The 14,601-nt window shown below is 33.8% G+C and overlaps 1 protein-coding gene across 5 annotated transcripts in view; it reads right to left on the reverse strand.

Moving 5' to 3' along the window:
• The window catches only part of SCAF11 (SR-related CTD associated factor 11), a 106,971-nt gene that overhangs the window by 36,410 nt on the left and 55,960 nt on the right, over positions 1-14,601 (reverse strand). For 4 of the 5 annotated variants that reach the window (XM_074194884.1, XM_074194888.1, XM_074194887.1 and 1 more), the window contains exons 2-3: positions 10,488-10,568; positions 10,136-10,293 (exon numbers count right to left, since the gene is read on the reverse strand). In XM_074194884.1, coding sequence (XP_074050985.1) covers positions 10,136-10,293; positions 10,488-10,548 — 219 coding nt within the window. In that variant the 5' untranslated portion in view covers positions 10,549-10,568. The remainder of the gene's footprint in view (positions 1-10,135; positions 10,294-10,487; positions 10,569-14,601) is intronic. The other variant, XM_074194885.1, reaches the window with a different exon arrangement.

The raw sequence follows: 14,601 nt of genomic DNA on the forward strand, positions 1-14,601 counted from the left end.
AAGCTAATGTCTTAATGAGACATTGAAGGAACCAGGAAGTGAAGAATAAACTAAATGAATAAATACAAATAAAACAAATGTCCAAAAAAAGTTTGAGAGATATTTGAAGAAATCAAAGAGAAAACTCCAAAAATCTTAGAATCAGAAAGCAAAGTAGAAATTGAAAGAATCTACCAGTGACCTCTTGAAAGAAACGCCAAAATGAAAACTCCCAGAATTATAGCCAAAATCTAGAGTCCCTAAGTCAAAGAAAAAAATTAAAAGAAACTAAAAAGAAAGAATTCAAAGGTAAAAAAGTCACAGTAGAGATCACACAAGATTTAGCAGCTCCTGGACAGATAGGTGGCAGGACCATGCATGGGCTCGGACTCTGGTTCCTGGCAGATGGCAACAGAAGAAGAGCCAGTGCAGTCCCTCACCAAGGTTCCTCTGCTATAGGAATTGAAGACACTTTGGCTGCAGGAGACCCAAGTACTGAAACCATGCCAGCTGCATAGTAATGGAAGAGGCAGAATCCCACAAGGGGAGGGGGAGGTATGCAGAATAACCCACTTACATTAAGAACCAGTTATATTTGAAAACAGTGACAAAAAGTTCAAAAAAAAATTGCTAAGGGGCACATGTTGAGGAATACAGTTTTACCTGGTTGGGGACACACTTTGGAGTTTGGGGTTAACTTGGCCTCTGGACACTAGTTTGAAATCTCTGTTGTAGAAGCAAAAGATCTAGACTTAGAAGTATAAGTAAAAGTTCCTTCAGGGATGTCTCTTTAACAAAATACAGGATTTCCAAGATTTCCTGATGAAAAGATCAGAGAGGAATAGAAAATTTGACAAGTAAATACAAAAACAAAAGAAGGAAAAAAACAGTAAATATGAATGAGCAATCATAAGGAACTAAACAAGTTTAAACTATGTACATTCCTGTATGGGGAGAGAATACATGAAACTCCACAGAATGCGATCATCATCAGGGTCAGAGAGGGTGTCTAGTTATGGCCTGAGAGTGATAGTTGTTTTGATGATCTCAAAAAAAAATTAGGAAGGATTGGAAAGAGAGGAAGGAAAATGGATAAACAAAGATGAAAATATGAAAAATTATTTCATGTGAATGAGAAGTACAGACAGAAATCTATACAATAAGGATGGGGGGAAGGGAGAAGGTGACATTTGAATTTCACTCAGCAGAACTGGAAAATGAAAGGAGTAGTAAATATATATATATATACACACACACACACACACACATACAGAGAGAGAGTAGAGTAGAAAATTGAATCTTATCAACAGGGAATAAGAAGAAAAGGAATTCAGGTAAAAGAAGTAATCAGAGGAAGGTTAGATTGGGAGAAAGAAAGAAAACAAACTTGGGAAGAGTTAGGGGAAAAAGAGAGGGATAACTGATTTAGATATAAAATTGAAGAGGACAGAAAATGAATGAGAAATCCAATAAGAAGCTATTTACATGAAACATACCTGAATTAGACTCACATATTTTTTTTTTAAAAGAGGGAAGAATAAATACATCAACACAATCAAGTATAGAAATTATCTGACCCACTAGGGAAATAGTGGGGAAAGGAGTTAAAAGCAAAAACAAAGAGAGGAAAAATAAGAAGTGGGATACATCAAAGGAGACAGTATTCAGAAGGATAACAGACTTCTGAGAAGACTAAAAAAAGGAAAAGCAAGAGAAATAAGAATGGAGAGAAATATAAAGAAAAGGAAAAATAGTAAATATATTTATTCCCAAGCATGAAATAAAAATTAGATAAAAATTCTTTAATGAAGGACCTTTGAACAAAGATTAAAAATTAATTGAAATTAAATGAACTAATCCTAAAAACAAGTAGGTAAAAGAATAAATCATAAAAAAATGAAAAATTTCATTAAAGATAATGACAACAATAAAATAATATGCCAAAATTTTAACATAAAGGAAAATTTACATCTCTAAATGCTTACATAAATAAAAGATTAAGAGCAGATAACTTGGGCAATTAAGAAAAAAGCTAGAAAAATTAAAAATCTCCAATTAAATAACAAAATAGAAATCCTGCAAATCAAAAGGAAGAGTCATAAAATTGAAAGTTAAAAAAAATTGATAAAACTTGAATGTAGGTATGAGTAAAACATAAATAAACTATTGTCTAATTTGATTAAAATAATAAAATTATGAATATCAAAAATGGAAAGGGTAAATGGACCACCAAAAAAGATAAAATTAAAGAAAATTTTAGGAGCTATATTACCCAAATATATTCCAATAAAACTGATGATCTAAATGAAATGGATATTAACAAAAAGACAAACTGACTAGATTAACAGACAAGAAAATATAATACTTAAATAATCTTATCTTAGAAAAAGAAATTGAACACACAACCACCCTATGAGAAAAAAAAATCACCAAGCCTAGATGAGTTTACAAGCAAATTCTATCAAAATTTTAAAAATAATTAACTGCAATAATACATTAACCATTTGAAGTAAATAGGTAAAGAAAAAATTCTACCAAATTCCTCAAGTTCTACCAAATTCCTCCTATAAACAAATTTCTGAAGTAGGGAAAAATTTACCTGTCAGATCCACAGAAAAGGCAAGAGTTCATGTAAAAACAAGACAGTAATAAAAGGAAGGTAAAATAGATAATTTGGTTTATAAAAAGTCAAAGATTCTACGCAAACAAAACTAAATGCAGCTAAAATCAGAAGAAAAGACAGAAACAGAGTGGGAAAGAGATGAGGGAGGGAAGGAGAATTCTTTTTTGTTTTTGGTTTTTTGCAAGGTAAATGGGGTTAAGTGGCTTGCCCAAGGCCACAAAGCTAGGTAATTATAAAGTGTCTGAGGCCGGATTTGAACTCAGGTACTCCTGACTCCAGGGCCAGTGCTCTATCCACTGCACAGCCTAGCTGCCCCGGGAAGGAGAATTCTTGAGACTAATTTCTCTGATAAAGTTATCATTTCAAAAATATATGAAAAATTTCCAAATTATTAAGAATCAAGGCCATTCTCCAGATGATGAAATGATTGAAGAATATAAACAGAAGGAGTTCATAGGAAAACATCTAAGCTATCAAGAGTCATATCAAAGAAATACAAATTAAAACCTCTCTTTAGGTACCATCTCACATCCATCAGATTGAACACAAAATTACAAAATCATTTATAAGCACCCTTTTTTCACAGTGAACTGAATGGCTGAGTAAGTTGTAGTTTACAAATCTGATATGATTATACAAAGTGATACAGGGAGTGGTTACAGAAAAACTTAGTAAAACTTATATTAAATAATATAAGTGGAATAAGAGAAAACAGAAGAATAATTCATATATAACAACAATAAGGCAATCAGCTTTGAAAGTCAGTGAAACTTCAATCAACAAACACAAAGAGCTGCTACAATTCTAAAGGATTTGTGATGAAACATGCTACCTACTTCTACTCAGATTGCAAGCTGAAGCATATTTTTTAACTTTATTTTTCTTTTCTGGAGGGAAAAGATGAAAAGCTAATGATTTCATATAACTATACATATTTTTAATAGATTTTTCTTTTTCTTGCCTTCTCATACTGAGTGGGGAAAGAGGCACTTGGAGGCACATTATTTGAAACTGAAAAAAGCCTCTGTGCTAAAAAAAGATACATAAAAAAAACAAACTGAAAAAATCATAAGGGAACACTAAAATGGATGGTGGGAGGCAGAAAAGGATCAAATGGATTTACAAGAGAATTCAGCCGAATATTTAAATAAAAATTATTTCCATTGCTCTTTGAAAATATAAGTAAAAATGGATGCTTTTCCATGAAACAAAACCATGTAAAGTCAAAACAAAAAGTATAGAATGATTTCCCTAATAATATTGCAGAAAGAAATATAAGTAAAATATCACTAGCAAGAAAATTACAGCAATATATTACAAAGATCAAACACTATGATCAGGCTGGATTTATAACAGACATACAGACATAGTTCAATATTAGGAAAACTATAACTGACAATATTAATAAGAAAAACAACAAAAATTCATGTCACTATATCAACAGATTATACCTTCCTAAAAACCAAGAACCACCATCTATTAGAGAAAAACAGAACTCTTACCTTTTTTGCAGATTATATGATTGTTGACTTAAGGAATACTAGAGAATCAACAACAGAACTATAGAACTATTACAAGCATATCACTATCACATTGACACAGAAAGAACATTTAAAATGTAATATTCCCATTTACTAGTAATTCTACAAAGATTTTAGGAAAGAAAATTAATTTCTATTTTTGGTAGGAACGTATCTCACCAAAGGAAGAGGTAAATGTTTAAATGCTTTGAAAATAACCATATAGACTGCATATTTTTGGATATTTTTCAATGTATTCATCAGTTGTGTTAATTTTTACAATCAGTTTTAAGGGATAACTCTCTGAGAAAAGGGAGGGAGAAAGATACCAGGAAAAATTATGAGGATACATAAGACAAAAGACATTTAAAAATATTCCTTAAAACCTTTTTTAAAAAATTCTTAAATTAAGCTGTATTCTTCTAAATTCTATTCTGATTAGACAACATTATATTTAGTTGACAGAATAAATGTCTGGTCTGGTCTCTATAGTCAGAGATAGTTTGTTGAGCTTTGGCATTTGTATCCTCATTAAGAGACAAAATTTTCTAAATGCCTTTTAAGGTGATTGTAAATAGAAAATACTTGTAAAAAGCTACGTTTCAGTGAAGAATAGAACAGTGGTAAGAACCAACCAGTGTTCAGAGAAAATATTTCCTCTGATTTACAGACAGACTATAATGACATTACAACCAGTAAGCCTAAGAACATGGATTTTCCTCTCATGTTTCCTTAGCAGGAATTTCAAAGGATGTGTCTACTCTTCACTACAGACACTGAATGCATTGTTGGATGAGTGTGATATAGGTTTGTCTATAACATATAAAGTTGTGGTACATTAATATAATGAAATACTACTGCTCTAAAAGAAACCATGAGCAGGAGGATTTCAGAAAAACCTAGACAGACTTGAATGATGCTGAGTGAAGTGAGAAGAACCAGGAGGACATTAACAGCAACAATGTGTGATGATCAACTATTACTGATTTAACTCTTCTCAGCAATACAGTGATCAAATAAAATTTCAAAAGATAAGAGATGGAAAATGCTGTCCACATCCAGAAAAAAAATTATGGTATCTGAATACAGACCATACTAATTTCACTTTTTAAAAATTAGGTTTTTTCCTTTTTTGTGTTCCCCCCCCATTTGTTCTGATTCTTCTTTCACAATATGACTAATATGGAAATGTTTAATATGATTGTACATGCATAAACTATATTGGACTGTTTGTTGTCTTGGGGAGGGGGAAAGGAGAAAAATGTGTAACTCCTTACAAAAATGAATGTTGAAAACCATGTTTACATGTAAATTGAAAAAAAATAAAAGACATGAGTATTAGTTGTCCATAGTGTTGTCTATTTTGTATTTCTGTTAAGTAAAATATTTAAGAAATAAAGAATATCATAAAGTATAAAAAATTATAATTTTGTAGATATTTATAATTTTCATAATACATCAAAAGCTGGAATTCTTATTTGATTTGTGAACACTTACAAAATATTTTTTCATAAGCAAAAGAGTATTCATGTCAAGTTAAAAAGTTTGATTAACCTATTCATTCTGCAATGTTTTCCTATGAGATAGTGCCAAGTAAAACCATCTCATTCAAAAAAAATGTTAAAATTTTATACAAATACTGAAATTATTTACATTAATATTACTTCTTTTCCACACTAAATCTCATATTGACAACTACTCTGTAGAGATAACTTCTTTACAAAATTATTAAAAAGCATTGGAAGGGAAAGTTTGAGCTTCTCTTTCCATATCCAACCAAGATATCAAAAGAAGTCTCCCAAGGAAAACAAAAAGGTAGTTAACAAGACTCCATTACACCCCATTCTAGGTAATAATCAGAAAGTTAAGGTAAACAAAGAAGCTGCTGCAATCTAGGATTTGAAATATAAAGTTGAAGCCCAAGGCAAATGCAGGGATCTTGTTCAAGGAAGCAAAATATTTCTACAATTCCTGATCTGGGTCTTGATGGCATAATGTTATTTTTACAAGGTGAATAAAGATCAGATTTTTAAAAATAAAAGAACTGTAATTTTAGAAAAACTTACACATATACTTTTAAGGCAGAGGTGGGGAACTGTTTTTCTGCCAAGGGTCATTTGGATATGTATAACATCATTCACGAACTGTATTTGGTCAAACTTTTAATTAAGAAGTTCATCCCTAAAAAGTTCCTGGACTTTCAAGTCCCACCTGTGTTTGCCTTGGCAATGCCAAAACCAATACAACTCATAGATAGGGGGTTCCCTATAACTGTTTAAGGGGTAATAAAAAAAATTTTTCAAAGGAATCATTCAAACATCTAACAGAATTTTTTTTTTAAATATCAGCCAAATAGTCTTCCTAGAAAAATTTACAAATAGATAAAAAAACCCAAAACATAGAAACATATCCATGGACTGGAATAAAGTTATATTATTTACAGAAACTCCTCTATAAATTATTTAGCCAAATTGAAGAAAATCACTCTAAGCAATAGGTTGACAGTACTATTAAGAATGTGGAAGATCCCACTAGCAAGAGAGAGAAGGAGGTAATAAGCACTTTACTTTTTCCCATTCAATCCTTATAACTCTTCAAGGTGTTATTAATCCCAATTTAGACTTGAGTAAAAAGAGGTGAAGAGAGGCTAAGTGACTTGCCCATGGTGACCCAGCTATTAACTGTCTGAGACTAAATTTGAAAACAAGTCTTCACAACTTGAGGCCTAATGTTCTTTCCATTGCATCACCTAGATAGATATCTATCAAAAAGTTCTTTTAAGCTCATTTTTTTTCCTATGGAGAATATCTACAGAAAATAACTATTTTAAAAGGTTTTTTGCCTTTTCAGTATACATTTTAATTTCAATTTAAAATTAAATTAGTCAGAATTTTAAAAATACTTTTGGTAAAAATTAACACATGTTGATTACTGGTAGAAAATGACTATCACTCAAGTTTATTGCTTTAGTTTCATAAGTCAATTTTAAGCCTATTTTTAATGGTGATCTTTATTATTTTCACTATGAAGATAGTTCACATCTCAATACCTTCATAAGTATTACTATTTTAACTAGCTTTGGTAAAAAATAACTCAATAATCACCTTTTTTTTCTGATACAGACACAAAGTCCATATAAAAAAAAGACAAATCAATCACTACAGGTAATTTAGATTTTATCACACAAATCTTTTTCATTAAATGTTACATACTATACAGATAAAAATATGTGCCACTTTTAAACATCAAGCATATGCCAAAATGAGCTCTTTGAAAAGAAAAAGTATGTAGTTTTAATACTGAAAATTAACACCAATATAGACAGCCCAGGTTTAGAGGATTTTAGAGAATCCAAATTTGGGGAAAAGACAAGGTCTGTATTCAGATAGTCTTAATAGTTTAGAACCTTTACTCCTGAAAGGAAAAAGTACAAAAAAAAAAAGTATTTCTTTTTTTTGTGTTGGCTGTATTTTATTTTTCTCCCAGTTACATGCAAAAACAAGTTTCAATATTTACTTTTAAAATCCTAAGTTCTGAATTCTCCTCCTTCCTCTCACTCCATTCCCTCTCACTGAGAAAGAAAGTTATTTGATATAGGTTAAAAATGTGTAATCCTGAAAAACAGTACAACAATAATTGTTAAAGTAAACATAACCCTAACCCATGCCCAAAAAGAGAAACCTCAAGAACAATAAAGTAAGGTTGGGGGGGGGGGGGCAACAGAAGTATGCTTCTATCTGTGTTCAGACACCATCAGCTCTTTGGGATGCAGAGTATTCTTTATCATAAATCCTTCAGAGTTTTCTTGGGCCACAGTATTGCTGAGAAAAGGTAAGTCATTCACAGCTGATCATCCTACAACATTCCTGTTACTTTATATATAGTATATATCCCATTGCATCTGCTCATGTAAATTAAAAACATATTTCAAAATAAAAATAAATATTTGAAAACGCATACCACTGTTACCCTACTTCAAATCACTCCAATGTTAGCTTGGCTTGTTCAATACAATCCATAATTTATCCATGCTTTTCTTATATAAGCTACTTTTGAAGTTCTAAATTAGCCCGGTCTGATTTACTCTCTTCATCTCTTCCATGCAGATGAAACCCAGATTTATATGTCCAACCTAGGTTCTCTCCTAAGCTCTAATCATGCATCAGCTGCCTTTCAACATTTCCAGATGGAAAGTCTATATGGTACCTCAAATTTACCAAGGTCAAAACAGAACTCTTTTTATCTTTTCTCTAAAACCCAATCCTTTTCTGAACTTTCTTATTATCATTAAAAACACTTATCATACATCAAATTACCAAGCTCATGTTTCCTATTTTTTCTTATAGATATAATCAACAGCAAATCTTGTATTTTTTTCTCTATAGCATTTCTTAAATATAACCTTCTTTGTCTTACATAGCCTCATTCTCACATCACCAATCATTTATTAATAGTCTTTTTTTTTAAGGTTTTTGCAAGGCAAATGGGGTTAAGTGGCTTGCCCAAGGCCACACAGCTAGGTAATTATTAAGTGTCTGAGACCGGATTGGAACCCAGGTACTCCTGACTCCAAGGCCTGTGCTTTATCCATTACGCCACCTAGCCGCCCCTATTAATAGTCTTAATTCATATCCTTGACTCCAATCTATCCTCTACTCAAAATGATTTTTTCTAAAGCATAGGTCATGCTGCCCCCATTCAATAAACTCTAGTGAACCTCTAGAATCTAAAGCTCTTTGTTTGCCCTTTAGGCTCTTTACAATCTAACTTCTTGCTACTTTTCCTATCTTCTTACATTCTACTACTTGCCACTTGGAATCTTTCTGGACATTCTGGACACTTGTGAATCTTCAAAAATGACTCTACATCAATCTCATCTACCTGCATTTGCACTGGCTATTCACCACATCTGGTATTATCATCTCTCCCAAACTTCAACCCCAGTATTTCCCTTAAGATTCAGTCCAAATACCACAACTACATAACCTTTCCTGATTCCTCTAACTAAAAGCATCCCTCCATTGAGGTTGTCTTTCATCTCCTCTGAATTTATCTTGTATCCCAAGGACAGGGATTGATTTTTCTTCATCTGCATGTATCCCCAAAGCCTATAGCTAGTATATACTAAGTACTTAACGAATGCTTTTCTTTTTTTATTATTATTTTTTTATTTTTTAACTACTTTTTTTTTTGCAAGGCAAATGGGGTTAAGTGGTTTGCCCAAGGCCACACAGCTAGGTAATTATTAAGTGTCTGAGGCCATATTTGAACTCAGGTACTCCTGACTCCAGGGCCGGTGCTCTACCCACTGCACCACCTAACTGCACCATGAATGTTTTTCTGATGGCAGAATAATGAAAATAGAAAGCAAAAGACCCTGAAACAATTCTATTTTCTAAATGATGTGCACTTAGAAAACATTCAACTAACTAAACCTCAGTTTTCTCATTTGTAAAATAGCTAAAAAAACATTTCTATTAAAAATTTTCTGTTGCAATTAATAAAATAATAAAATGGAAATTATTTTGAAAATTGTTTTGTTTTATTTTTAAATCAACTTTCTACTTTATATGCTTTTAAAAAAGATTCTTCATTGATAGTTGAGAACACTGAAGATAATTTTACTGTACTTTCACCAGCAGTCCACTGAAGTTTATTGAAGATTTACACAGTTAATCAAAAAACATAAAAAGTTTTTGGGAGCAAAAGAAATTTTGGAGGAAATAAGTAAATACTGTCATTTCAAAAATTATATTCAAACAATGAAAAATATAAGAAAAATATATACAACTCTAAAGGCAATATCCCCACTTTTGTGAATGTAGGAAAATATCTGACCAACACTGAGAAACTTATTACAGTACATAGTTTATTTTTATAAACAGAGCTACATCAAAAGTATTAAAAAAATAAAATGACCTTTTAAAATAAACCAATAACAAGAAAATAATTGTGTAATTTATAACTATGATTATTAGATCATTCAGTATTTTAGCTTTATTCTCAGACTTACCTCTGCCCATTTAAGAATGCAGGTAATGCAGAAGATATGATTACAGTTTTCAGGAAAACCAACTTCTTTCTCAAACATGTACGAAAGACATATTGGGCATCTATCAGCTTCTTCAAATGGAATGACAATAGAATAAGGACACACTCTATTTTCTTCACCTAATAATAAGAATACTAATGAGATCTCAAATTACATATTTATTTCATATCTAAATAAAAAGTAATATAAAAAGAAGGCAGTTTTGTGGACAGCAGCATCACATAAGCAAGTTTATCTTGATTTTTTGTAAGAGGTTTAGCTGCTAAGTAGGAAACAAAATAGAAATCGCAATAAAAAATTAAAAACAATATACCTTCAAGTTCTTCATGCTCCTCATCTCCCACATTCGAAATACTGTTATTTTTCTTCTTCATCTCTCCTTGGCAAGGAGTTCCTAAAGGATAAAATAGGATAGACAATTTCATGGCTGCTTTTTCACATCAACAATTTGTTTTTGCTACTACCAGCACTGGGAGAGTAATTAGAAATTCCCAGTAGGAAAAGAATAATATGTATGTATTTCTATCCAAGTATTAAAACCAGTCCCTGTATTCACAGATATTATAATTTAATGTTAAAAAGACATACACAAATTAAACAATATAAGATGACATCAATCAATAATTATTAAGCATCTACTGAAAGAAGAGACGGGGAGAGGTAGAAAAAGAAAGTGAATAGTTAGAAATTGTGTGAAAGAAGATCCAGATGAAGGGGTGTAGAGCATATCATAAAGTATTGAACTATAGGATATCAACAGTAAAAATTTAGAGAGTATTTTGTGCACAGAGAAAAAAAGGCAATAGAGGGAATAGAGAAGAAGAGGAGGACCCTGAAGAGAACCTGGGGAGAAAGATATATCTGGGGAAAAGATGTGTGTAATGAACTAGACAAAGAGAATAAGGAGGGATAAAAGAAGTAGGAGGCAAAACAGAAGAAAACACTGTCATAAAAACTTAAATGGTTTACAGAAGGAGAAGGTAGTCAACAGTTTCAAACACAACAGATTAAGACTGAAAAGGATTTAGGATTAAGACCATCAAAATTTACAATTAAAAAATAGAAAATAGATTCAATTAAGTGATGAACTGGAAGCCTAGTTTCAAAGAGTTGAGGAGTGAGGAGAAGGGCAGCCAGTAAAAATAAAATTTTTTCAGTGTTTGCATGAAAAGTGGGGAAGGGAGAGAATTCCTATACAGGGTCTAGATTTTGGCATGTTTTACAGAAGCAGTTCAGAAACAAGCAAATAGAAGGTTACAGATTCAAAAGTCAAGTTATTGAGAATACAACTAAGAATGGGATTAAATGTACAAGAACTGGCCTTGGAAAGAAGACATCCCTTTGTCAGTGAATGAGTAGGGAAAAGGAAGAGAGAAAGTGGAGAAAGTATGAAAGAGTTTTGAGATGAAAAGTATATTGCGAAAAGAGCGAGTCTATGTCGGATGTCCTCATTTTTTTTTTCAATAAAAAGAAAGGCTGGGTAAAGAGAGGAAACTTCAGGAAGAGAAGATTTGGAAGTTTCTATGTAGGGAAAAAACTGCCTTGCTTCAATGAGGACCCAGTTAAAGCTGGATAACATGAGTTTGTAATTTACAGGTAGCAGAGGCATAAGATTTTCTCTAGCTTTATTCAACAATATGTGAAAAATGGGAGACGGAACAAGTGGAGCAAAGGAATTAGGAGCAGAGGAGAATATACAAGTAAAAAGGTGGATGTGGAAGGAAGAAAGTCTCACTAAGGGTGAGGAACAAGAATAAGAGAAATTTATAAGGAGAGGTAAAAGGATAAGAGGTTTTGGTCAAATAATGTAATGGCAATGTATTTAAAGGGAAACACTTCTGGGTAATGGTGAGTTCAAGAGTGACCATACCAGGGCTGCTAGGTGGCGTAGTGGCTAGAGCACCGGCCCTGGAGTCAGGAGTACCTGAGCTCAAATCTGGCCTCAGACATTTAATAATTACCTAGCTATGTGGCCTTGGGCAAGCCACTTAACCCCATTTACCTGCAAAAACCTAAAAAAAAAAAAAATTAATTATACCCACATCTGAAAGACAATGAAAGTAGTACTTAAAAGAACAGGAACAGTTTGAGGAAATGGGAGGTTGGGGAGTTGGAAGATAAAACTATATGAAAATTAAAGTTCCCCAGGAATTTTAGGAGGAATTGGAAGATGCAGAAAATATTGAATCAAAATGATTTAAAGATCATAAAATTTTAATTATATGCAAAATTTTAACATTTCATTTTTTAAAAAATTTTAAAATGTTAATTGCAATTAAAAGGAGATATAGCTACTGGTTAAAGGGTGGCAAAGGAAAAAAAATTGTAAATGAAGATGGGGATCATTTCTCCTTCCATAACCAATTAAATGGGAGAGACATGGTTTGAGATGGTAGCATAAGAAAAACTATAGCCAGTGAGAGAGGGGAAAACAGAGGATATAGGGACAGGGGGAACCAAATCTCTATGAGGACAAAAATATGGAAAGAATATGAGGAGGGCAGAGCCAAGATGGCGACAAGAGAGGATCCTCTCTTAGGTGCTCTCTCTTAAAACTTAAGGACCCAACATTTTCGAGAGACAGAACCCACAGAGGGATCCAGTGAGGCAGTTCTCCAGCCCAAGGTAACATGGAAAAGAGTAGAAAGGCTCCATTCCACGGGATTGGAAGGGCAGCCTACCAGAGCGTAGGAACTTCAGCCTCAGGAAGGCAGCCCCAGGGCGCTGGGAGCCTTGGCTCACAGCAGCAGGGCAGTTTCAAGACCTATACCCCAGGTAGCACCGGGCACAACTTGGAGGATCAGCGGAGGTACTTCTGCCAGAGCAAGCATGTGAAGCCCAGCCCTCAGGGTACACAGCTAGCAGCATGGTCACTGCATTCCAGGTCCAGAAAACATGAGCAGGCAGAGCCCATTATGCTGAGGGAAGGGAGTAAAGAGAGACTGCCCAGCTCTGTCCCTTCAGGGCACTCAGTGAGCCATGTGGCCTCCTCAGCCCAGATCCAGAAGCCAGTAAGAAGGAGCCCCCAGGACATGAGCGCTGAGCCTAGGGAGGTGAGTAGAGAGAGACAGGACTCTGGGGTTCTGACTACATTCAGATCCTGATTACAGTCTAGGCCCCCCCATAGAACAACAGGGCCCCCCCACCTCGGCCCCATGGCAGAGGGGGACGCATATGATCATTCACAGACCAGGAGGAAGGACAGAGCCTCACACACTGAGACCCTTGTGGGAGTGTCCCAAAAGCTCAGGAAGCACCCCAAAACCAGGACCAGGCTGGGAAAATGAGCAAACAGAGAAATAAGAGGAAGACTATTGAGAAATATTTTGCAAATGAGCCCAAGAAGGATCAAAATATTCAGTCTGAAGATGAGGAAGCACAAGCTCCTGCATCTAAAGACTCCAAGAAAAACAGAAATTGGGCTCAGCTATAACAGAGCTCAAAAAAGATTTTGAAAATCAAATGAGGGAATTGGAAGAAAAACTGGGAAAAGAAAGGAGAGAGATGCAGGAAAAACATGAAAATGAAGTCAGCAGCTTAGTCAAAGAAATCCAAAAAATGCTGAAGAAAATAGCATGCTAAAAACCAGCTTAGGTCAAATGGATAAAACAGTTCAAAAAGTTATTGAGGAGAAGAATGCTTTAAAAAGCAAAACTGGCCAGATGGAAAAAGAGATAAGAAAACTCTCTGAGGAGAACAAATCCTTCAGACAAAGAACAGAATTCAGGGAGATTAATGAATTTAACAGAAATCAGGAATCAATACTTCAAAACAAAAAAAAATGAAAAATTAGAAGAAAATGTGAAATATCTCATTAAAAAACCTATATGGAAAACAGACTTAGGAAAGATAATTTAAAAATTATTGGAATAACTGAAAGTCATGATCAGGAAAAGAGACTTGACATCATTTTCAAAGAATTACTACAGGAAAATTGCCCTGATATTCTAGAGACAGAGGACAAAATAGAAATGGAGAGAATCCACCGATCCCCCTGAGAAAGAGATCCCAAAAAACCAACCCCTAGGAATATTATAGCCAAGTTCCAGAAGTCCCAAGTCAAAGAGAAAATATTACAAGCAGCCAGAAGGACACAGTTCAAATATCATGGAGCTGCAGTCAGGATCACACAGGACTTAGCAGCAACTACTTTGGAAGCTCTTAGGGCTTGGAATACAATATACCAGAAGGCAAAAGAGCTTAGAATGCAGCCAAGAATGAACTACCCAGCAAGGCTGAATGTCCTCTTCCAGGGATAAAGATGGACTTTCAATGAACCAGGGGAATTTCAAATGTTCCTTTTGGAATGGCCAGAGCTGAATAGGTTTGATCTTCAGATACAGGACTCAGGTGAAGCATGGAGATTGGAGGGGGGGGGGGGGGGGGGGGGAATATGAGGGACTTAATGAGGATGAACTGCATGTATA

The sequence above is a fragment of the Macrotis lagotis genome, chromosome 7 (assembly GCF_037893015.1).
Source record: "Macrotis lagotis isolate mMagLag1 chromosome 7, bilby.v1.9.chrom.fasta, whole genome shotgun sequence".
NCBI lineage: Eukaryota > Metazoa > Chordata > Mammalia > Peramelemorphia > Peramelidae > Macrotis > Macrotis lagotis.